The sequence below is a fragment of the Schistocerca serialis genome, chromosome 5, assembly GCF_023864345.2.
Source record: "Schistocerca serialis cubense isolate TAMUIC-IGC-003099 chromosome 5, iqSchSeri2.2, whole genome shotgun sequence".
NCBI lineage: Eukaryota > Metazoa > Arthropoda > Insecta > Orthoptera > Acrididae > Schistocerca > Schistocerca serialis.
The window spans coordinates 388,376,019-388,402,125 of NC_064642.1; the positions used below are offsets into that span (position 1 = coordinate 388,376,019).

At 37.7% G+C, this 26,107-nt stretch overlaps 2 protein-coding genes across 3 annotated transcripts in view; one reads left to right on the plus strand and one right to left on the minus strand.

Annotated features, from left to right (window-relative positions):
• The window catches only part of LOC126480815 (prefoldin subunit 3-like), a 46,145-nt gene extending 27,192 nt beyond the window's left edge, over positions 1-18,953 (minus strand). The window contains exons 1-3 of one of the 2 annotated variants that reach the window (XM_050104145.1): positions 18,796-18,840; positions 18,568-18,663; positions 16,651-18,464 (exon numbers count right to left, since the gene is read on the minus strand). In XM_050104145.1, the coding sequence (XP_049960102.1) occupies positions 17,833-18,396 (564 nt within the window). In that variant the 5' untranslated portion in view covers positions 18,397-18,464; positions 18,568-18,663; positions 18,796-18,840 and the 3' untranslated portion in view covers positions 16,651-17,832. Of the gene's footprint in view, positions 1-16,650; positions 18,465-18,567; positions 18,664-18,795 lie in introns of those variants that run through there. The other variant, XM_050104144.1, reaches the window with a different exon arrangement.
• Positions 18,954-19,067: 114 nt separating this feature from the next.
• LOC126480814 (syntaxin-17) overlaps positions 19,068-26,107 on the plus strand; it is a 38,596-nt gene continuing 31,556 nt past the window's right edge. The window contains exons 1-3 of the mRNA XM_050104143.1: positions 19,068-19,401; positions 24,064-24,259; positions 24,347-24,579. Coding sequence (XP_049960100.1) covers positions 19,270-19,401; positions 24,064-24,259; positions 24,347-24,579 — 561 coding nt within the window. The 5' untranslated portion in view covers positions 19,068-19,269. The remainder of the gene's footprint in view (positions 19,402-24,063; positions 24,260-24,346; positions 24,580-26,107) is intronic.

The window sequence follows — 26,107 nt, forward strand, 5'->3', positions numbered from 1 at the left end:
TGTCATGGTTAGAGTATACCATATATGGAAAAATGGTGCTATCCAACTGGCACCAAGGCAACTGTGATGGATCATGGGCCATTAATGATGGCATACATGTCAGCTGTGGAGATGTGTATGGGGAACCAGATATGCAAATGACCACCCAGATAAACCACGGGGCTACCAACAGCGTATGCTCAATGAACATTCAGCAAACATTGTTGTGTATGATCCTCCATTGCAGGTGCCTGGTTAAAGCACCAATGCCGACTCCTTTTCATCAGCAATGCAGACTTGAATTTGTATGCCAATGCCATAACTGGACATCCACCAAGAGGTGACAGGTGGCCTTTTTCGATGAATCACATTTTGTGTTCCATCACTGTGAAACACCCGAAAGCAAACAACCTGCAACAGTCATCAGAAGGGTTCAAGGCCAGAGGAGGGAGCATCTTGGTCTGAGGAATGTTTTCATGGTATTGTTTGGGTGACCATGTCATTCTGGAAGGCACAATAGATCAACTGTCAGCACAACGGCATCTAACAGCAGGACATTGCAACATGTCACACAGCTCACATTGTATGTGAATGTTTAGATGAGCTCCAGGATGAGTTTACTCAACTCCCCTGGCCACCAACCTCTATAGATTTAAACCCAATCAAACATCTATGGGAACATCTCATTCAGGCTGCCATGGCACTGGAGTTGGCATAGCTCCACATCCATGTCAGTACCTCCCAGAAGCTCATTAACTCTCTTCCTGCATGTCTGGCAGTGGTCCAAGCTGCAAAAGGTGGTTAATTCAGGCTTCTGACAGGTGACTGGACAGCGTTAATGTGACTGGACAGCATATAAATAATACTGGATTAAAGTACAAAATGTGCTCTTCACCTTTCATAAAGGATCAAATTCATGATGTTGTACTTAGCCAATATGAGACAATCGAGACATTTGACAATTCCTGCAGGAAACACCGTGCACCAAGGGAGTCATTCTTAATGTTGCAACAATGTTTTCATAGAGGAATAAAAGAAAGTATCATTTCATCACACACTCACATCATGTATTGATCATAAGAACTCTGAGACCTATGGGATTATATACATCTACATCTACATGATTACTCTGCAATTCACATTTAAGTGCTTGGCAGAGGGTTCATCGAACCACAATCATACTATCTCTCTACCATTCCACTTCCAAACAGCGTGCGGGAAAAACGAACACCTAAATCTTTTTGTTCGATCTCTGATTTCTCTTATTTTATTTTGATGATCATTCCTACCTATGTAGGTTGGGCTCAAAAAATATTTTCGCATTCGGAAGAGAAAGTTGGTGACTGAAATTTCGTAAATAGATCTCGCCGTGACGAAAAACATCTTTGCTTTAATGACTTCCATCCCAACTCGCGTATCATATCTGCCACACTCTCTCCCCTATTACGTGATAATACAAAACAAGCTGCCCTTTTTTGCACCCTTTCGACGTCCTCCGTCAATCCCACCTGGTAAGGACCCCACACTGTGCAGCAATATTCTAACAGAGGACAAACGAGTGTAGTGTAAGCTGTCTCTTTAGTGGACTTGTTGCATCTTCTAAGTGTCCTGCCAATGAGACACCCAGGTACTTAGTTGAATTGACAGCCTTGAGAATTGTACTATTTATCGAGTAATCGAATTCCAACGGATTTCTTTTGGAACTATGTGGATCACCTCACACTTTTCATTATTTAACGTCAACTGCCACCTACCACACCATACAGCAATCTTTTCTAAATCGCTTTTCAACTGATACTGGTCTTCGGATGACCTTACTAGACAGTAAATTACAGCATTATCTGCAAACAACCTAAGAGAACTGCTCAGATTGTCACCCAGGTCATTTATACAGATCAGGAACAGCAGAGGTCCCAGGATGCTTCCCTGGGAAACACCTGATATCACTTCAATTTTACTCGATGATTTGCCGTCTATTACTATGAACTGCGACCTTCCTGACAGGAAATCACGAATCCAATCACACTTCTGAGACAATACCCCATAGGCCTGCAGCTTGATTAGAAGTTGCTTGTGAGGAACGGTGTCAAAAGCTTTCCGGAAATCTAGAAATACGGAATCAACTTGAGATCCCCTGTCAATAGTGGCCATTACTTCGAGCGAATAAAGAGGCAGCTGCGTAGCACAAGAATGATGTTTTCTGAAACCATGCTGATTACGTATCAATAGATCGTTCCCTTCGAGGTGATTCATAATGTTTGAATACAATATATGCTCCAAAACCCTACTGCAAACTGACGTCAATGATATAGGTCTGTAGTTCGATGGATTACTCCTACTACCGTTCTTAAAACACTGGTGCGACCTGCACAATTTTCCAATCTGTAGGTACAGACCTATCGGTGAGTGAGCAGTTGTATATGATTGCTAAGTAGGGAGCTATTGTATCCGTGTAATCTGAAAAGAACCTAATCGGTATACTATCTGGACCAGAAGACTTGCCCGTATCAAGCGATTTGAGTTGCTTCACAACCCCTAAGGTATCTACTTCTAAGAAACTCATGCTAGCAGCTGTTCGTGTTTCAAATTCTGGAATATTCCATTCATCTTCCCTGGTGAAGGAACTTCAGAAAACTGCTTTCAGTAACTCCGCTTTAGCGGCACAGTCGTCGGTAACAGTACTGTCGGCACTGTGCAGCGAAGGTATTGGCTGCGTCTTGCCGCTTGTGGACTTTACAAACAATCAGAATTTCTTTGGATTTTGTACCAAATTTCGAGAAAAAGAAGAAGAAGGTGTACTTTTTTACCACATGCCATTCTTTACAGAAACAGGCAGGGAGTGAATAACATGGTATACTCGAACAGTCCACAGGTATACTGCCAGTTCAGTGTCCACTGGCAGTATACCCGTGGACTGTTCGAGCAACAAATACGCCAGGAGAAACTGAAGAATCACAACATGGTGTAATTTAATGTACAACATGATGCGGTTTGTAGAGTGTAAAATGGTGAAAATGTATGCATAATAATTGGCTATATATGAAAAGAAAGCTTGTACATCTATATCTATACACCATAAGCCACTTCATGGTGTGTAGTTGAGGGTATTTCTGGTCCTACTATCATTTCCCTCTTTTCTTCTTTTTTTGTTCCATTTGCAAATGATCCATGAGAAAAATGATTGATTGTAAACCTCCATGTGAGTGCTAATATCTCTAATGTCATTTCACAAGATGTCTGTGGGAGGATGTAACATTGGAATTTCAACAGTTAACCTCTCTGCAATGCACAACACATCTCTTTTAACATTTGCTGCTGGAGTTTATACAACATCACCATAATGCTCTCGCTGTTTGTAAATGATCCTGTGGCATAACACCCTGCTCTTCATTCAGTCTTTCTTCTCTCTTTAAGTAATCCAACCTGGTAAGAATCCCAGAGGGATGAGCAACAATCAAATCAGTTGAACAAGTGTTTTATATGATACTAGATTTTGTAGATAAATTACAATTCCTTAAGATTCTTCCAATAAATCTCAGCCTGTCACCCGCTTTTCCTACAGTTATATTTATGTGGTCATTCCACTTTAGTTCACTCCAGATGGTTATTCTTAGGCATTGATTTATTGCTTCTAGTGTAATAAAATGTAAATGAGCCTTCCCATTTATTTGTGCACAATACATTACATTTAAGCACAATGAGAGTCAAATGCCATTTCCTGCACCAAATGGAAGCACTCTGCAGGTTTTCAAGCATTCTTGTTCAGTCTTCTGGTGTATCAACCTTCCTATAGACAATGATAGTGTCTGTAAACAATCTTACAAAGCTTGCAACCTTATCCACCAGATCATTTTCATAAACTGTAAACAGTAACAGTCATACAACACTCCTTTTGGGGTACTCCCAAAATTACCTTTACACTTGTTGATTTTGACATGTTAAGAACATGTTAAGTTCAATCCGCTAAGAACTCTGAATCCAGTAAACCATCTGGTCCGATATTCGGTAAGGTCATATTTTGTACAGTGAATAACTACATGGAAATTATTAAATGTATTCTGGAGTTCAAGGAATATGGCACACAGGTTGACACAATTCAACCTGGATGCTGTTGTATAAAGCACTCTGAATCTCATGGACGAACAGAGCACGGTCAGTTTCACAAGATCTCTGTTTACAACATCCATATTGATTTTTATAGAGGAGATTTTAATTCACTAAAAGCATCATAATGCTTAACCATAAAACACGCTCTGTAACTCTGCAATGGATTGAAATCATTCCATGTGGGAAAAATATATCTAAAAACAAAGATGATGTAACTTACCAAACGAAAGCGTTGGCATGTTGATAGACAAACAAACACACTCACAAAATTCAAGCTTTTGCAACCCACGGTTGCTTCACCAGGAAAGAGGGAAGGAGAGGGAAAGATGAAAGGATTTGGGTTTTAAGGGAGAGGGTAAGGAGTCATTCCAATCCCGGGAGCAGAAAGACTTACCTTGGGGGGAAAAAGGGACAGGCAAAGACCCGTGCACACACACACACATCCATCCGCACACAACAGGACAACAGACACAAGCAGACACATGTAAAGGCAAACTCTTTGTCGCCACACACGTCCGCCTACGTCTGCTACTCTGCCATGGGTGGGGATGGACACACGCGTGCAAGTGCACACCCCCCCACCCCGCCCCCCAATGCAAGCCCCCCACCCCTGGGACTGCAACGACTCCCCACCCCCTCCCCCAAGGCCCCCCCCTCAACGAAGAAACCGTGGGTCACGAAAGCCCGAAACCTGTGTGTGTGCTTGTGCTTGTTACTGCCTCCACCAAAAAAGATGTTATGTGGACATGCGTCCGGAAACGCCCAATCTCCATGTTATATCTAGCAGCACAGGTAGAGTATCCCATATGAAATCATCATAACTGGCGGTGAATCGAGGAAGTACAGTACATACTGACGAAACTAAAATGAGCTCTAACATGGAGATTGGGCAGCGCGCGCGCCTGTCCCTTTTTCCCCCAAGGTAAGTCTTTCCGCTCCCAGTATTGGAATGACTCCTTACCCTCTCCCTTAAAACCCACATCCTTTCGTCTTTCCCTCTCCTTCCCTCTTTCCTGGCGAAGTAACCGTGGGTTGCGAAAGCTTGAATTTTGTGTGTTTGTTTGTTTGTCTATCAACATACCAACGCTTTCGTTTGTTAAGTTACATCATCTTTGTTTCTAGATATATTTTTCCCACGTGGAATGTTTCCATCTATTTTTTTATATATATATTGCATTTTTCCAATGAATGGGAATTGCCTGTACTCTTTCTAAAATGCTTGGTACAATTTCTCTCGCCGATGACTAGCAATAAACTGCTGCTAGAAGGAGAGCAAGGTCATTCACATAATCTCTACAAAGGCATCCCATCCACTCTTCAGTGATTTCAGTGAATTTTCTATTCCATAATCATTCATCTCAATATCTTACATTCTGACATTCATGTGAAGACTGAAAGGAGGAACCATATTACAGTCTGTCACAATGAAACAATATCAGAAGACCAAATTCAGTATTTCGGCTTTTCTCTCTGTCATCTATAATTTAACTGTGAGTATGGCTACTGAGTGTCTCAATACCATAGCTGTTCCGCGAAAAAATGTTGAAAGCGCTACTGTATCAGACTGTATAAGTACTGTGCCTATATGACTTACTCTTGATAAGTAGCTATGCAGTCAGTAAAAACAGACAGTGATAGAGGTGACTACTGTCCTCACAATCCAACGGGTCAACCAAAATCCCAACTATCTTAAATAGAGAATGTACCACTGTAACAGCTAATGGTAGATCCTGCAGTACATACAGAGCTTACAGTCATTATTTATCTGATCAACCAATCAAATCTTCAGCATTCTTCTGTAATATCACACATCCAATACTTCTACTATACTCTCGTCGGAACAGTTCATTGTCTACATTTCACATCCGTAAAAAGCTATGCTTCAAATACTTTCAGAAGAGACTTCGTAACAAATTTATGTTTCCAAACTTCTCTTTTTCAGAAGAGATTTCCTTCATATTTGCAGTCAGCATTTTATTTCCTCTCTACCTTGGCCATTATCAGTTACTTTGCTGCCCAAATGGAAAAGCTTGTCTACTACAATTTCATTGTTTCCTAATCTAACTTTTTCGGTATCACCTGATTTAATTCGACTACATTCCATTACCCTTGTTTTATTTTTGTCGATGTTAATCTCTTTTTAAGATGCTATCCATTCTGTTCAGCTGCTCTTCTAAGTTCTTTGCTGTCTGTGACAGAATTAAAATCTCATTGGCAACCCACAAAGTTTTCTTCTTCTTCTTCTTTTTTTTTTTTTTTTTCTCCTGAACTTCAGTTTCCTTTGCAAGTTTCTCCTTGAGTTCCTTTACTGCTGTTTGCTCAGTAAGCAGATTGAATAACTTTGAGAGAGGTTACAACCCTGTCCCACAACCTACTCAACTACTGCTTACCTTTCATGTCTTTCTGCTCTTACAACTGCAGTCTGGATTCTGTATTAGTTGTAGATATGCTTTCACTCCCTATATTCCTAACACTTAAATTTACTATATTTTTCTTTTTCAGAAAAATTTCTTGTTAAATCAAGTATACATGTTATAAGCTTTACATTTCTGCCCTATCAGTGATTTTACAGCCCAAATAACTATCTACTGCTTTGAGTATCTCATTTCGTAATCTAATTCCCTCAACATCACCTGATTTAATTCGACTGAATTCCATTACACTTGATTTACTTTTGTTGAGGTTCATCTTATAACCTATTTTCAAGATAATATCCATCCTGTTCAACAGGTCTTCAAAGTACTTTCCACCTCTGGCAGGATTACAATGTCACTGGCAAACCTCATTCCTCTGTGATTTTCTTTACTGCTTGCTCAGTGGACAGACTGAATAACAAGGAGGAGGGGGGGGGGGGGGGGTGTATAAACTACAACGATATCCCACTCTCATCTCAGTTACTGCCTCCCTTGGATTTCCTTCTACTCTTATTATTGCAGCATGGTTTTGTACAACTTGTAGATAACTTTTCATATCTAGTATTCTATCCCTACCACCTTCAGAATTTTGAAGAATGTATTATCATCAACACTGTGAAAAGTTCTCTCTATAAAGATAGGTTTGCCTTTTTCCCAGTCCATTTTTTGAGAAGTTGTGGGGGTCAGCATAGCCTCAAGTGCACTAACATTTCTACAGAAACCATATTGATCTGCCCCAACGTCAGGTTCGACCAGTCTTTCCATTTTTCTGTTAATATTTTATTTTAGTGTTTTGCAACCATGACTTATTAAACTGATAGTTCAGTAATATTTCCACCAGTCAACACCTGTGTTCTTTGGAAATAGAATTCTTGCATTATTATTGAAATCTGAAGGCATTTCAGCTGTCCTACATACTTATCTTGCATACCAGGTCAAATAGTTTTATCATGACTGGATTTCACAATGATCTCAATAATTGTTAGTGCATGTCATCTACTCTAGATGCCATGATTCAGCAAACATCTTTCACTGTTTTATCGAACTTTTCTAGTATTATCAAGCCACCTACCTTAGTTCCCCTTCCATAATATTGTCTTCAAGTTCCTTTCCTAGGTATACGCCTTCGATATATTCCTCCTCCCTTTCAGCCTTCCCTTCTTTTGTTAATATTGGGTTGGATTCGAGCTCTTGTTATTCATACAGCTGCCTCTCTTTAGCCCAACAGTTTCTTTAACTGTCACAGTCACGAATGCCTCTACGGCTTTATATTTCTTCTGAACCATTCCTGCTTCCACATTTTGCTCTTTCTGCCAGTGTCAATTTTTTGGGCACCTGTTTTCCATTTTGACTGTTTTATTTTTGTATTATCTCCTTTTAATAATTAAATTCAATATACAGTGCATTACATAAGGATATCTACAGTGTCTTGTATTTTTGTCTAGTAGTCGTTCTGCTGCCTTCACTATTTTGTCTTTCTAGGCCAACCTTTTGTTTTCTATTTTATTCCTTTCCACTGCTACAGGCAATGGTTGCATAATGCTCCCTTTTAAATACTCAATAACCTCTGGTTCTTTCAACTTATCCATGTCCTTTCTTTGTAATTTCCTGTCTTTCTACAATTTCTTCACTTTTAATCTGTGGTTAATAACAAATAAATTACAGAGCCTACTTCTGCCCCAGGAAATTTTTTGCAGTTTAAAATACTTCTTAGAATTATATGAAATTATGAGACAGAACTGACACAATATAATATAAATCTATTTGAAGCCTTCTACTGTCTGCAGATCTCTTCCAGTATAATGTTGAACAAGATATTGTTCATGATTTCCTGTACACCAGCATAAACTCAATCAAGAAGTGCAAATTAACAAATTAATGTTCAGTACTACATTGCATATAGTGCTAAATGTAGAGTAGAATGTGTCAGCCAGCATCACGTATGAACCTTAAAACCTCTGCTGTGTTTGGCAGCGGCCTCATGACAGTCAAGATGCTAAACCAAAAATTTGCAATGATTAAACTAAAGCGGTAGGCAGAAGAATATGCTAATCCACAAGAGCCTATTCATCACAAACACTATTTTTTTTTTGTCTCCCTTGATGTTCTGAATAATTTCTTTTATTCTTAATGCATTTTTTTTTCAGTCTCATCATCTTTGGAGGAAATCTACATGGGTGGATCTTGGCTTAGTCCCTGTGTTAGCTATGATAATGTGTTCACTATGTTGTATGAAGTAATTCAAACACATTCATTTTTTCTTATTTGATCCACTCAAGCATAACCCCTATTAGATATTTTGTTGACATCCATGTACTCACCTGACGAAATCTTGTTCCTCTTGCCACCACACTTCACTAACTTCCACTATACCTAACTTCCAACCCATCTATTTCACTTTTCGAATTATCTTAACAACCTTAAATGACTAAGGGCTCCACCTCCCCACACAAGTTTTTTTTTATGACACCATCCTCCTGAATAGTCCCCATCCCTCCAGAATATTTTACTGAAGACTATGGCATAATCATAAAAACCATACAGTACAGCTGCATAACCTCAGGAAATATAATGGCTATAGTTTCCCCTTGCTTTCAGTCAAGTTTGTGTGGTAATAATATGTTCAAAGGAAATATGGATTATTGAGGTGTTGGTGGTGACTGCAAAAGTTCAGTTCACTAATGATTAAATTGTAAAACGTCAAAAGACACATACATAAAAGAGTGATGACATAATTCTAGCTTCCAGAACTATTTGTTCCTGCCTTGTGAAGGAGAGAAGGATAGAAAGGGGAAAGGATAAAGAGGAAAGGTCAGCCACTTAAGAGCCCAGGACGACAGGACGTGCGCGCTTGTGTGTGTGTGTGTGTGTGTGTGTGTGTGTGTGTGTGTGTGTGTGTGTGTGTGTGTGTGTGTGTGTGTGTGTGTGTGTGTGTGTGTGTGTTTTTTTCTCTCTTCTTCACAAATAAACTACAGTGCTTTAAGTTTAATAAATATGCTCTATCATAGTTACATAATGCAGGCTTCTAAACTCAGAATTTGCATCCTTCACAATACTTGTTAAATGGGCATTAGGCTATGGTCTAAGGTGTGTTCATGTCTGTAACATTTCATCTTGTGATGTTGGAGATATCATCAGAGGCTAAAAAGGCTCAGATGATGTCTCCACAATTAGGAAACTAAACGTTAGACACACATTTAAAATTTCAGAGGCTGCCCTTTCGTATCATGCCCTGCAAGCATCATATATAAGTTCTTCAAAGAAGAGGGGCCAAAAAGGTAACAGTCCACGAAATTTCACTAGAATCGTAATTGATTTAGTAAATGGAGCATAATTTAAACATAGTCCTGTATGAAGCAATCAAGTGAAGAAGAGAGTGATAAGAACTTCATATCATATATCTCGTTATATGTTTAATGACAATATGAAAAGTGCAATGAGTGACAAACAGGCACATTGGAAAAACAGAACTGCTAAATATTATTTATCTATTGGACTAAGTCTGCCAGTTTTTCATATGCTGCTTCATTACAGTTGTCTTTCTAGAATAAGGCTATTTAGAAATTCCATAGGACTACTTAATCACAAAGCAGCCGTCACTCGAAAATGTCCAATAAGCACTGTATGTGCCTTTCCTTAAGCCTCACGTAACGAACTGTTTAAGTAAGCAGGTATTCTAACAAATACTTCACAATATGTCAATTTCCCCATTACCCTTGTCATAAAGAAACTATCAGAATTTTTTAAAAAAATATAGTGGGATTTATTAATACAGCAATGGCAATAAAAAAAGTATCTGCTATTCAGATACGTCTATAACTGCACAGAAAATGCAATTGAAAATAATTCTCTATGCCGAACACCACCATCCACAGATAATGGGTAATAAGTACATAAATTATTGTATTTATTCAGTAAAAGTGACTAGTAACAATATTGTGCAAACTAGATACCAGCAAATCTTACATTTTGACATTATTTCAAGCTGTTCACAAAAGAGTAGGGTGGGGGATGAGGTAGGGTTCTTTATTCTTATGCGGGGTAGGGTTCTTTATTCTTATGCTAAAATCCTGAAGCAGCTTCCATGAGAGATAAAGAAAGATATGAGGAATCACTAAAAATTGAAAACAAATTTGAAACATACTTCATTAGTGACTCCTACAAATGATTGTTTACACTTAGTAACTGAAAATACTGTTAGCTGAATGGCAAGAAAAATTTTTCACTGCAAACAAATCTCTATTCTTTCAAAACATTGATGACTCTTGCTCTATTACACATATTAGTGCAATCATGTAGAGCTTTAGTTGTCAGCAGGAGATAAACACCATATATTGAATGTAACTGAGGAAGCATCAGCTTTTTCTCGAAGTAGCAGCATTCCCAGTAACTTGTACATGTTAAATTTAGCCTCAGAAAACAAAAGTTGTTTATAGCAGTTTAACAATAGTTAATTATTATAGCCTCTCTCCTTCTTTAATACATATCCTGATTTATTTCAGATTACACACACTTCAAAATGTGATCTAATCAATGTGCTGAATGAATGAATGAAAAATAAAAGTACGACTATTTAAAGGCTGAAGCATTTTCTCATGATAGCAGTTCAAACCACCTGTGGCACCTCTTAAATGGTATGGCAATATCGGAGTTACTACTGAGACAACTGGATGCACAACATATGAAGCAAAAAAAGAATGTAGAAATTAATTTTAGTAAGTATGAATGAAATGGTTGGAGCAAAATAATGAAAACAGAAAGATGAGAATCTACAAAATGAATGAAAGACAAGAGAAAGAAGTATAAAATAAAGAAAAATATTTTTAAAATTCTAAGCAGCTCACACCAAATCAAATGGACATCAGTGCTGATCACATCACCAATTACCCTTCTAAGAACAAAAAGTGTAATCTGATTCCGGAATATGATGGTTAATAAGGTGACAGCTCATGCTTTGGTTTCATTGGTCATTCGAAATTTTTGGCTCCCTTTCCATATTTAAATGTAACACAATGAATGCCCAATATTCTTGGGAGAATAAAACAACAACCACCATCAAAAAAGATAACAACGATGTCAAGCTGTCAATGGACATAGAAGAATCAATGAATCAGATTCACTTAAAGTATCCAGAGAAGTTTTTGGAAGAGAGACCAGGATCTAATATGATGGCTACAATAGATTCGACCACATCGCTGAAGACAATAGGTGGAACAACGAGTCTTGCCACCAACTACTTTTACTCTGGTGTTACAGCCCAGCAGTGATTTCAGGACAATTTGGGAAAGCTCAAGTGCTGGGGCAAATTTCAGGCTGAAATTAAGAAACCATTTGGCAAACACCAGCAGCAGGCCTACATAGCAGAAGAATAGAGGTTAACACCAGGGAGACCATACAGTGGTATATACAGCGCTCTGATGCTATATCGCACAGCGAGATCAAATATGACAAAAGCTATCAAAGTATCATACCTTATGAATAGCATGAGCGAGAGGAATGCTCCTTTTGGAGAATGTCACACAGCAGATTACATAATCAAGAAGTGCCAGCACCTCAACATCATGCACCAGAAACCAATATGCCGAGAGACATTCAACAGACTTCCAAATGTGGTACCAATGGCAATCGAGGAAGACCATCATGATATGGCAAATGGTGGCAGAAGAGAGATGAGGCTTTATGACATCTGTTCATCACAAAAACAGAAAAGAAATAGCAGCACTGGATGTAGAACTCCATCACAGAGAGGTTCATCCATCATTGGCACCAGTCTCTATACGGCAAACCAACAATGATGCAGCTGGAAACCACAGACGTATGTCACAATCATGAGACAATATCAAAGATTCTTGCAGACACAAAAAGCTCCATCGACAATTAGAATGCTGTTCCAGAAGAATTATATACAGCATATTGAATAGTACATGCCAGTAATGTCCATTGTCGATGCCTTGAGCATGTAATACATTACTGTAATGAAAGAAGTGTGTTCCATAGCTGTTATGCCCAAAGACAACACAGAAAATGGCAGTCCTAAGCACACTACAAAACTGCAGAACAGCCAGCCATGGGATGGGGGCCATCACTGTACTCTGATTGAGGTTGCTCTCCTAAGTGCCACAGTTGTTCTCCACTGCCATTAAGAAGTTCCAGCTACAGATATCAGGAAAATTAAAGAAGTCAAAAATCCACAGAGGTGAGACCATTGCAGATGAAAATCCTCCTTGGATGACAGTTGCCAAGATGTCACGAAATCTGATCTGCAATTATCATGTTCTCCACGTACTTACAGATTCTGGACCACCTTTTTTTCATGAAACTGGATGATCATTATTACCAGCTGAAGATTATGTTCCAAGTTTCCAAAGACATTAAGCTGAATGTTACAAATGGAAAAGTCATTTGCCTGACAAGAACCTGGGTAATGAGCATAAACAGTAATGACAGGGCACAGCCCTTCAAATTTTTCAATTGTCAGACTGCAGACGTAAGGTTATCTTTAGAGAATTATAGTTAATACACTACTGGCAAGCAATAGCTCAATGATCTTCCTACCATCACTGAAGATCAATTATACATCGGCTTGTAGCCTCATTTATTTGCTGGAACAAAAATATTTGAGGGGTACTGGAGAAGATAAATGTGCCAGCAGAGATTTTTGTGCTCCTCCAACTTATAACAGGAGCAGAAATAATGTAATTGATATGAGTACTAAATAACCTCAGCTACACGTAAAACCGTATTTTATAATGAGCAGTTACAGATGCCATATGTCACGTGTTACAGTTGCTCAACACTAAGTTTATTAAATATCTGGCAGAAGAAGAATAATTGACATTATTCTTGACACCAGCTGGAAGCACGTAATCTCTTTCACCCTATGGGCACACGCGCGAAGACCTCCACAGGCTGAGCTCGTTTCCATACAATTCTTCCGAAGGTTTGACTATATCGTATTAGTAAATGTAACAGCTGCCCCTAAATGAACTGGTCATCTATTGATTTCATAAAAACCTACCAAATTTGTAAAAATAAGAATGTAGCAGTCATTAACATCAAGACTGATTTTAGCAATACAGTACATTTTAGAAGATGTGGTATGAAATCACTTTTCTCCAACTTGAGAATCAGCCTATATGATCACGACAACCTGTGGTTTAAAATGGAAACAAAGTACCTGCGGGTTGACTTTTTCATACTTAAAAGAAAAGGGGGGGGTCACTGGTGAGCGTGAAGGCAAGTACTGCGCCATTTTCTACACCAAAGCAGGGATGGAATTCCAACACTTTTGGACAAGAGGGAGAGGGGGGAGGGGGAGAGAGAGTGGATATGGCACAATTTTGTCCAAATCGGAGCATTTCTGGCATGATTTCTGTTCCTTTGGAGCAGATAGTTCTTCCTCTTCCACCATTTGTGTCAGCTATTTTGTGTTTTAATTCCATTTGAGCTTCTTGTAGTTTTCTTCTACCATAGCTGGGCCTGTCTCTTTTCCCAACATTGCGTGTCTTCATGGGAGACAAACCAGAGCAGTCACTGAAGTATTTAAGTGTTCATCCGCTGTGGTTGTAGGTGGCTGATACTCTTCGTCACTGTCATGTAAATATCAGAATATTCTTCATTTTTTAGCAGTGTAACACACCTGGAACATAACTTTCGTCCTCGTTTCATGTTAAGTCCCATGCACTGATTCTCTTTCAATACTGATTTTATATCAATTTCTCTGAGGCTATACTTCACCGTCTTCTTATAAATCCGAAATGGATCAAAGCAACTTCTTTGTAGGAAAGAATACTTATCCAGAAACACTTTCATATGATGATAACAAACACAAAAGTTTCCTGGAACTGTACTTATTGTGCCCACAGGGTGTATCCCGGATCTCCGTAGCAACAAATCTTGGTCAGATTCATCCAGATCATACAGTACAAAGCGAATGTCACATTTTGTTCCATATGTTGTTTTATGACATTCAGATGCTTGTGCTCTACCAATACTGCAACTTGTTTGAAAAAAAAAAGCACCACTAGTACACTTCTGCCTCCATACTGACTTTCCACAACAGTACTGACCAGTCTGAACTAGAATCTTAAAAACAAGAGTAACTTGTAATTGTTGCTTCTTTCCTTTCTTGTTCCTGCCTAACAATGACTCATTCTGTCCCTGAAAACTACCATTGTTTAACTTTCTGTTGCCTAATGGTTCCCAACAATTGCTGCAGCTTTATCTGAAAGAAGCTGTCTGCATCATCACTATTACTTGCTAAATCGTGTTAAAAGAAACGTAACCAAATACATCTCTGTCAACTTTTATTGTACAGAGATGCCTTGCAATAACAAGTTGAAATTTTGCCACATATTATATTATGGCCTACTTATGCAGTGTTTGAAATTTGGTTTGGACATCACTTGTCCCTTTTGTGCTACCACACTTAGAAAATCCATGTTTTTCAAATTTTTGTGTGCATGTAACTCTGTGTGACTGATATGGGCAAGGTGAGTTCTGTGTGTGTCTAGGCCACATTAAGCTTGCCACAAAAAAATTTATACTCTTTTTGAGTGAATTATATTTGGCATAGAGGGCACCTACAATATGTACCTTTTAACATATTACATTCTTTTTAATCACATCTTGGAATTTTTTATTTTCCCTCAGAAATATCTTGTTGGTGTTTTGATTCATGGAGTGTGTTCTCTAAATGGATGTTACTGGGTTGTAAAAATTTCATTGGACTGTGCAGAATAGTTCCAAAGTTATTAAGACCTGAAGTTGGGTCTTAAGATAGACTGCCAGATGCGGGTTGCAATTTACCGGGTCACACCACTTTCTTTCACAAGACATAATTCTGGAACTAATTGGCAGGGGAAACTAATACTTTGTACACGAGTGTTCCACACATGGTAGAATTAGTGTACTGAATTTCAGTCAAATCTGAGACTATGAGCTGGAGCCCCCGGATGAACTGACATGGAATGACCCTAAGCAATTCTTTTATCTTACTAGTTTTTTACTTCCTATGTTTGTAGAAATGCTTCAAGATGTTTCCAGATTTCTCAGTCACGTAGAAAAAATATGTATGAGATATTTGAAGAGACAGTCCTCCAACTACTAATATATGTCTGAGGTAAATTAGCTATACCACAAAAAATCTGAACCTGGATGATTGTTCTAATTCTTTGGAGGAGAGAAACAAGAAAGATTAACATCTCATTGATGACAAGATCATTGCAGATGGAGCATGAGCTCAGATAGGGCAAGGGTGAAGGAAATCGCTGATGTCCTTTGCAAATGAACCATCCCAGTATTTGTCTTAAGTGATTTAAGGACACCACAGGGTAATTAAACCAGGGAGGCTGGACAGGGATTTCAAGCACAAGTCCAGTGTGGTAACCACTGCATAACCTTGCTGGGTATAATAGTTTTGGTGCAAGCATGCAAATTAATATTATTTCTATTTAACTTATTATTTATTGCTCCACTTCAGCAACACATTTTTAATTAGATTGTATGTTTTGGTCACTCAATCATCTTCAGATGTAAATAAATGTAAAACTAAATATGTACCAACAAATATTTTACAATAAGTAGAAAAAAGAGAAATTTTACAGTATTTATGTAAGTAGTCGCATCAGCAACCTATCTTGTCTACTCCAAACAATGTACACTCTCTCTTTTTTTTATCCTACTGCTTGTAAAATATTTGACAGTACATATTTAGTTTTACTTCATTTTATACATATAAAGATGTCCCTGTGTGATACAGACTTCCACAACACAAATATGTAGACTACTGTGTGATTATTATTTCTGTCAGTTACCTCTCTTTGTAGTCATGTTTTTAAGCAGACACCTGGAGAGCACAGCATGAACAAAAATTTAAGTTACTTTCAAATAAATACTATTAGTGCAAAAGTGATTAACAGCAGATTTAGAAGCATTCTGGATCTTTACCTAACCTCGTCCTTTGCAAAGCACCATATTGTGCATAACACACTTAATGTTTTTCAGACAAAATTACACTACAGTAACAAAACACTACAAATCATTTAATCTCTATAATGGAGCTGGCAACACTATTTCACACAAAGAGTTTTCATTATTAAATATGTAGTCACTGAAAAACAAACATTTCCAGAAAACAAAAACTGTAGGGTACATTCTGTAAATTCCGATTTTATTTATATCAATTTATCTTTAGGCTGGCAGCTTTCAAAATTCACTAATATGAAAAATACAGGAAACATTTAATTAACACGCACATGCCACATGTTAGGAGGTCAAGTGCCAGACAATACGTACAGCAAAATACAACAGTTTCACTGCAGTGTGAGAATCTAAATTACTGAAATGTGAACGGGAGTGTGGCAACAGAAAGGGACTAGAAAAGATATGTGAGCAGAAGAGCTGGGATATGCTTCTCTAATTAGTACACCACATATAGGAACATGTGAAAATATCTAAATCTGCTCTCAATATTGCATGGGGGAGGGGGGGGGGGGGTGGTTGTGGAATGAGATGAAAACTTTAAACAAAACTGAAGACAAAATTTCAAACACAGTACGACACATAGTAAAATTCATTTGGTGGTTTTTCTCTATGCAGTTAAAAATTTTAGCCATCTTTTAAAACAGCCAAGCAGTTTAGGCTGAAACCAAATATGCACTGGCACTGACAAAAGCATATAATGGAAAGAATACTAAAACATTCCAGTCATTAATAAATTATGTTCTATTAAAAGAAATATTGTAAAAAATAACAGAATAAAAGACATCACAGTAAAGTACCTATGAATATATTTTTATTATGGTTACCAATAAATGAAATAATTTAGTGGAGAGAAGAAATTCACAACATATTTTCTACGCAAAATATCACAAGAAAGATGCACGCAATGGTTTCAATATCAAAAACAAGAAACTAAGTCTATCAGACTATTTAACAAAATTAAATGGCAAAACATTAACTTTCAAAGGTACACATTACAGACTTCTCATACTATCTGTAGCAGATGACAAGAATAAGCAGCAGTTTTATATTTTAAAACATTTTTATAATACTGAGGAAATTCTCACACGTCACTTAAAGACTTTATTTGAGGGTCAAATGTCTGGGGTGAACAGTGTAACACTGATTTCAATAACGTGGACAGCTTGATAATGAAACATTGACTATTTTGAAATGCAAATTTGGGCAGATAACTCTAAAATAAGACAAAACACAACTGTAATCAACTTTAAGAATCTGTACAGTATTAGAATTTTTTTAATATATGTTACAAGCGGAGAGCTGTTACCAATATGCAAAAAGTAAATGCTTCAATCTCTATTCATTAAAATTATGCACTGACTCCTTTAGCTGCCTGCCGTCGCTTCACATCCCAATTATAAACACGGGCCATGTTGACTTCTGTTGTGGTAAACTGGTCACGCAAGAAGTCTAGATCATGATTAACACAATTTAGGTTTGAGCGTGCTGCCTCGAGATTCTTGCTCAATAACTGGCGTGCCTCTTCCAGGGGATACTCTAACATCACATTAGCTCCCAACCACAATGATACTTGCTTTGTGGGTGGAACTCTTGCTTTGACATAAACTTGTTCTCCCAAAAGGAACTGTGTTATAGTTTCTGAATCTGCTTCCTGTTGGCGTTCCAATAACTTTATCATCTGGAGGGAATTCTCCAGATCTGGAATTTGTGCCTTGAGGCGACGCTTCTTTGTTAAAAGATTGCATTCCATCAGCTTGTATTTGCTGTGTTGTTCTTCCAGTTTATGTAGAACTTTATCTACATTACCACTGTTTTCTTCCAGAGCCATATAGGCACTAACATCATCAACGAAAGATGCTTCAGGTATGCCTGCATAAGATTTTGGTTTTTCATCGTCGGCTTTTGTCTCCATTGCTGTTATCTGACTGTAGTACTTTACAGTAAAAAGCTCTGACACTTGAGTAGACTTAGAACACCCCTCTGAAAATACGTGAACGTCGAAATAATAGATTAGGTACCTGGAATTTCTGAAACTTAAATGAGGATGCATATGTATTTTAAAATGATGAAATACCATACTTACAACAAACAAGGCGTAGCTTTGATGAACAGCGGGTTTGCTAGCGTAGTTATATTTCTTGATAAATGGGTCCTCGCTGCGACGCTAGACACGGACAACCTGTAAGAAAATATATAATTCATCAGCGAACAGTAAAAGAAAATAAATATGTATAATTCGGATACATCTTTTAGAGCCATGCGCTGTACTACATGTTTCTGGAAACTGTTATAGTAAATAGCTGATTGTAACCTTAAAAATGCACTGATAAGACCACCTCCTAACATGACGTTAAGCACTTCGACAAGACATTCAAATGGTTGTACTAATTTCACTTTAATTACTGATTATTAGTGTCGGTTTCCTCAAACAGCTTAGCTGCAGCACAACCGTATATGGTACAGAAACCTGATGATCTCTGATACCAAAGATGAAACACTCAGCTGTACAGTTTCGACGCTCATTGGCTTTTGCATAACGACTGCGACGAAATACGGAATCGTTCATTTGTTACCAGGTATAAAACAAAAATTTGTTTGAACAACAAAAGCCCAGTAGTCATTGTTTTCTGCGCATTTTAGTGTTGTGTTTACGTGTACGTGTTTGCTTAAAGCTTGTAATTGATCAATCTGTTCGACATTAATTATGTTTTCTTGAGCGTGCATCTATAGAAAAACAAAATATTGCATTGCAACTAAGTGAAGCAATTAAAATAACATTTTTGTGATGGGTGACACTTCGCCTGTCACTTCGAAACAGACATTTAAACGAGTGGAAATACATTTAAACAGATTCAACGAAGTCGCAATACCTCATCATGTTGATCTACTCAAAAAACATAAGTTGAATATTCAGAAGGTGAGACTTAAATAAGTTTATGGATCATTCCACTGTCACTCTCATTACAGGCTGGTAGTTTTCTTAAATGTAAATGAACTTAAAGTAAATGTCAGGTGACATTTATTATTACTTATAAAATTTACGTAGGTTTGGTATTTTGTCTAATTTGCATGAACGTCATTGTGAAAGATATTAAAAATTGAATTGTCGCTCACTTTACAGCAAAAAATCTTTCTTGAACCTAATCAGATATTTCCCACCATGAATAACTTTAGATATATAGTTATTTTTTCTTCCACAATCACCATGAAACACAGATGAATTAAATGAAGGTTTATTCAGCTCATGTGAAATGTGCAGAATTGTTTAATATGTGTCACTCAAATCACATAATCAAGAGAACTAAGGGCAATGCAGGCATTATATGCTATTACGAGCAATATAATAAAAATAACCAAGAGAAGAAACATTAATACTTAATATTTCGACCTATAAACATATCAGATCCTGCAGCAACCAAATTAAATGGCAACTTCGACATCAAGCCTATTATAAATTCTATTGGCCCAGCATTCCCGTTCAGGATCTCTAAAGACGCACACAAATGTGCTCATTGTGTACAAATGATGTATCTCCATCATTGACAGTGACGTGTGATCTACCCTTTTCTACCCTTTATAGAAACTTTATAGAAATGTGGTCTTAGAGTATCAACTGAAGACTGACAGATTCCAGCATAACAGTAGATACTATTCTTTTCTCGTAGCTCCAGAACGATAAATTTTACACTAATAATTATTTTTTGGAAATCCTTGCCTTTTCTGACTGGTAAATATTTTTCCATATCACTATGCTTTGACAAGGTATAAGTGTATTTTTTAGAACAAGGACATTTTTTTTTTTAATTCCTTTGATTATTGGTGCTTTTTTAAAAACAGATTCTAAATTCACAATTTTGTTTTTTTTTTCTACATCATTTTAAGACATTTCAGTCACTTTTCTAAATGACATTTAGTTGGCTGTTTCTGCAAATTGTCTTGCATTAAAAGCTTGACATTTTCTTGCCAAAATTTGAGCTCTAACTTGCGTCTTCACTGCACTGCCAGTGCCATCTACAGGACCTTTCCCTTGTGAAGTGGCAAAATAATTCCACATTATTTCCTTCAAATTATATTTATTTTGAGGTGCTTTGCGACTAGCTGCCATGTATCTATTCGTGAACTGTGATCCGGGCCCCTCTGATCAAGTACTGATTTTACTGGCCTCAAATGGATCTCTCCAAGCAGCCTTTCTTGTAAGCAATCAAAGTCTTCTTTGTGTGGCTAAAGTTATCAGACAGTATCACTATGGAAAGGCGTTTAACAGACTTGTGACTGACTTGTGGTTGGGTTGCGCTCAATGAGAATTCTGTATTTTGTTCTGTACAGAGAAAGTAAAATTTTCAGAAAAATCCACATGCAAAAGTGTCAGATTTAGCAGTGGAAGATAAAACCATTGCTTTCTTTGGCATACAGTTTTGTTTGCTCTTTTTTCACAAAACAATGCTCCAGAAAAATGGAAACAAAGAAATTGCAGACACATCAAAAAAAGTTCTGCATCACCTCGGTTCCGAGAATTCCAGAACCTGTACAGAAAATTAGAATAGAGATCAACATAAACATAATTTCTCCCCTTTTTATTGCTCATAAGAACCACACGTTGCATGTTGTACCACCATACAGTGAGACCTTCAGAGGTGGTGGTCCAGATTGCTGTACACACTGATACCTTCTAATACCCAGTAGCATATCCTGTTGCATTGATGCATGCCTGTATTTGTCGTGGTATACTATCCACAAGTTCATCAAGGCACTGTTGGTCCAGATTGTCCAAAACCTTAACAGCATTTCGGTGTAGATCCCTCAGAGTGGATGGTGGGTCACGTCATCCATAAACAGCCCTTTTCAATCTATCCCAAGCATGTTCGATAGGGTTCATGTCTGGAGAACATGCTGGCCACTCTAGTCGAGTAATGTTATTATCCTGAAGGAAGTCATTCAAAGATGTGCACGATGAGGGTGCGAATTGTCGTCCGTGAAGACGAATGCCTCACCAATATGCTGCTGATAAAGTTGCACTATCAGTCGGAGCATGGCATTCACGTATTGTACAGCTGCTACGGTGTCTTTCATGACCACCAGCGGCGTATGTTGGCCACACATAAAGCCACCCCAAAACAGCAGGGAACCTCCATCTTGCTGCACTTGCTGGACAGGTGTCGAAGGCATTCACCGTGACCGGGTTGTCTCCAAACACGTCTCCGATGATTGTTTTGTTGAAGGCATATGCGACACACATCGGTGAAGAGAATGTGATGCCAATCGTGAGCGGTCCATTCGGCATGTTGTTGGGCCCATCTGTACCGCGCTGCATGGTGCTGTGGTTGCAAAGATGGACCTCACCATGGCTGTCAGGAGTGAAGTTGCGCATCATGTAGCCTATTGCGCACAGTTTGAGTCGTAATGCGACCTCCTGTGGCTGCATGAAATGCGTTATTCAACATGGTGGCATTGCTGTCAGGGTTCCTCCGAGCCATAATCTGTAGGTAGCAGTCATCCACTGCAGTAATAGCCTTTGGGTGATGTGAGCGAGGCATTTTATCGACAGTTCCTGCCTCCCTGTATCTCCTCCAGGTCCGAACAACATCACTTTGGTTCACTCTGAGATGCCTAGACACTTCCCGTGGACGCGATCGAACCCGTGGTACTGACTGTCTAGGCATGGTTGAACTACAGATAACACGAGCCGTGTACCTCCTTCCTGGTGGAATGACTGGAACTGATCGGCTGTTGGATCCCATCTGTCTAATTCGCACTGCTCGTGCATAGTTGTTTGCATATTTGGGTTGGTTAAGTGACATCTCTCAACTGTTAAATGGACTGTGTCTATGATACAATATCCACAGTCAATGTCAGTCTTCAGGAGTTCTGGGGACCGGGCTGATGCAAAACTTTTTTTGATGTTTGTATATTGTGCCACTCTGATAAGACGCCTTCGTCTTTCCCTATCTGCCAGGAACAGTTGATGTTACATCCCTCAGCATTTATAACATATTTCTCCATCAAATTGTGCTGACAATCATTACAGCCATTGCATTTCATAGTCGAACAGTCTGCTTTAGGTGACTCACATAAAAATGCGTTTAAATAAGAGTTTGAGTATGTAGGAAACGCCGGAACAATTTTGCTTAAAATGTCAAATAAAATTTTCGTGGTGTTTACATCAACATATGTTATGTGGTACTTGAGAACCCAGAAGCACATGTTTAGGCCTAAGTTCAGCAAATCTGCTCTTCACAACAATTCTGCCATATTCAGAAACAAAAACAGTACATGTTTCACTCAGAGAAGAATATAAATATGTTTGACTTGAAGTTTCTTTTTTGAACCATCTGGAGTATGAATAGATTTTACAGCCTTCATTCCTGGTCCTTGGTGATTTATATCATCTCTTGGATAAAACTTTTGTACAGTCTGGAGTATGAATAGATTTTACAGCCTTCATTCCTGGTCCTTGGTGATTTATATCATCTCTTGGATAAAACTTTTGTACAGTTGAGACAGTAGTGCCATCAAATTGGTTGGAAGTAGTGATTAATTCTTTTCGTTTACTACCAGTGAGTGGAGCATCTCCAACATACCTCCAAACAGTTTCTTAACAACATCGACCTGCTTTCTTGGTGAATATGGTAGAGCTTTTTGTGCATGGGCTGTGGCTTTCTCAACAGGATTTGCATTTTTGTAAGAATATTATTGTTGTTGTTTTATTATTATTATCGTTGTTGTTTTATTATTATTATTATTGTTTTTCATTTCTTCATCTTTAAGTTGCTGCCTCATTTTTCTCATTCTTGCAGTGGAAGCAGAAGTTGATGACATCTTGCTAGCTGAGGAGAGAAAATAGTTGTTTAATTTTCTTTTCTTATCAAATTTTGCTATAGAACTCCAACAAAAACATAACTAATAATGTTTGTTTCCCTATTGTTAATATAGTGTCACACATATTACATAATTGCAATTTGCTGTATATCATTCAATAACTATTTTAGAAGGCTAAAACTCTATGTAAGTAATGTGTATCATAAGTTCTAAGAACTGCTAGATATTTTTTGAAGAATCCAATTTAAAAAAAAAAAAAATCTCACTCACATTGCAAGTAAATATCCTCTTTATAAAGTTTGTGTAGTTTGACACCATTAGAACCATAATACATACTTCTTATTTTATTTCGTAGTTCAAATTATATGCAAAATAATTTGTACACAGTTTATTTAATATACTACTATTTATAGTGTTAAATACCTACCTTGAAAACACCATTAGAAGTACCATAGCCTTCTTTGAGCCAAAACCTTATACAGAATCATTTCCCACAAAAAAATTTCATTGTTAACAAGGAGTTTGTAATGTAGACAACAGTGTAAAAATAAATTAACAATAAATTTACCAGTTTAAAACTTTCAGCAAAATGTCCCCCTGACCATCATCAAACCCATATACATTTGATAACGAAATGGAAATCATTCTGCATTAATTCTGTTCAAGACAATCTTTTATAGAGTATGTATTTGCACTAAGAGAATGTAACTTGATTCTTTTTTTAATATTTTGTACTTTCAGCTAATTCTAGTTTTTTATTCAGTTCCATCAGGCTGGTGACTGGGATAGAGTGAATCAAGAACAGATTAATGCTACAAGGCTGGTAAAGCAACTGAAAGCTCTACTGTCTGAAATAGATGCTTTGCGTTTACAAGTACGAGATGAAGATATTCAGAAGTTTGATCGTTCCGTAGCTGTTGCGCGGCAAAATGCTTTGAGTGCTATAGAAGACTATACAGGTATGCTTGGGTGAAAGTTGTCTGTTCTTTATGTACTGTTACATATGATTCAAGCACTAATATAATGTTCTTTTTGCATATTTGTAGACAAAAAACTTTCGCCTATTGCGTGTTCACCAAGGAGATTTTCTAGTCTCGATAGTTCACCAGAGGAGGAGACCAATGTTCAGGATGTGTTCAGTGGTACTGCGGAATTTGAAGTCAGTATTGCAGAAGAAGAATTAGAGAAGAAAAGAGAATGCCTTGCATCATATGATGCTCTTCAATCAGAAGTGAAGAATATTCATGAGTTGTTTCAAGACTTTTCAGAACTAGTTAAGGTAGGAATTTTAAAAATAATCTGTAAACCTTGTGCAGGATTTTCATTTTTTTTGTTGACTGAAAAGCTTGCATTATTCAACATCATCTGTTATATTTGACGACAGTTAGTGTGTTCATAGTCATTAAGACAGTAGATCATATGATTGTGTATCATACTAAACAAAACCAATATGTAATGCATTTCTTTTACATGTCTTAAGAAAAAGAGGGTAAATATTGTAAAGGATGTTAGTGGCACCAAAGTTAGCATCCAGTCCTTCATGACTGAGACAGAAAGTCAGACTGAGGATAAGAAAACAAAAGCAGAAATGCTTACCTCCATTTTTTGATATTTCAAGACAATCTTTTACAGAGTATGTATTTGCACTAAGAGAATGTAACTTGATTCTTTTTTTAATATTTTGTACTTTCAGCTAATTCTAGTTTTTTATTCAGTTCCGTCAGGCTGGTGACTGGGATAGAGTGAATCAAGAGAGTTGTCACAATTGCATCCTTGTACCACTAAAAATTGAATGAAGTATATATTAATGTCAGTGGTCTTGAGAACCAGCTCAAATCATTACAATTGAACAAAGCTGCAGAGGCCAGTGGAATCCATAACAGATTCTTTAATGACATTGCATCTAAGTTTGACTCTATTTTTAACTATGCTATAATCCATCATAGATCCCACAGACAAGAAGCCATGCCAGCAGTTGGTAGAAAGTACATGCTACATTTGTCTACAAGAAAGGTAGCAGAAGGGATTCACAAAACTACCAACCAATATCCCTGACATCAGTTTTTTGTAGAATCTTAGAAGATATTCTTAGCTCAAACAGAATGAGGTACCTTGAACGGAATGACCTCCTTCATACCAACCAAGCGTTCTGAAAACATTGATCATGTGAAACCTGACTTGTATGACTTAGCCTAGACTCAAGGCAGTCAGGTACATGCAGTATTACTCAATTTCCAAAAAGCATTTGACTCAGTACTGCATCTATGCTTACTATCAAAACTACAATAATATACGGCATCAAGCGAAATTTGTGACAGGCCTGAAAATTTTTTGGTAAGGAGGAAACAGCAGATTAATTTTCTTCAATGGAGAGTCATGGAGAGATATGGAAGTAGCTTTGGGTGTGCCCCAGGGAAGTGTGTTGGGACTTTTACTGTTAATGTTGTATAGTAATGGCCTTGTGGACTTATCACAGATATAATGAACTACTGGCTGAAAGTAGCTGTACAAATATTCAGTCAAATCTTGATAATATATTTAAAACTGATGCAAAGATTGGCAACTTGCCTTAAATGTTCAAAATATAAAATTGTGCTCTTCGCAAAACATAAAAACATGTATCTTATGACTGTAATATCAGTGAGTCACAGCTGTAAATCAGTCAACTCATACAAATATCTGGGTGTAACACTTTGTCAGGATATGAAATGAAATGATAACACTGGCTTAGTTGCATGTAACACAGGTGGCAGACTTCGGTTTATTAGTAGAATACTAGGGAAATGCAACAGTCTACAAAGGAGATA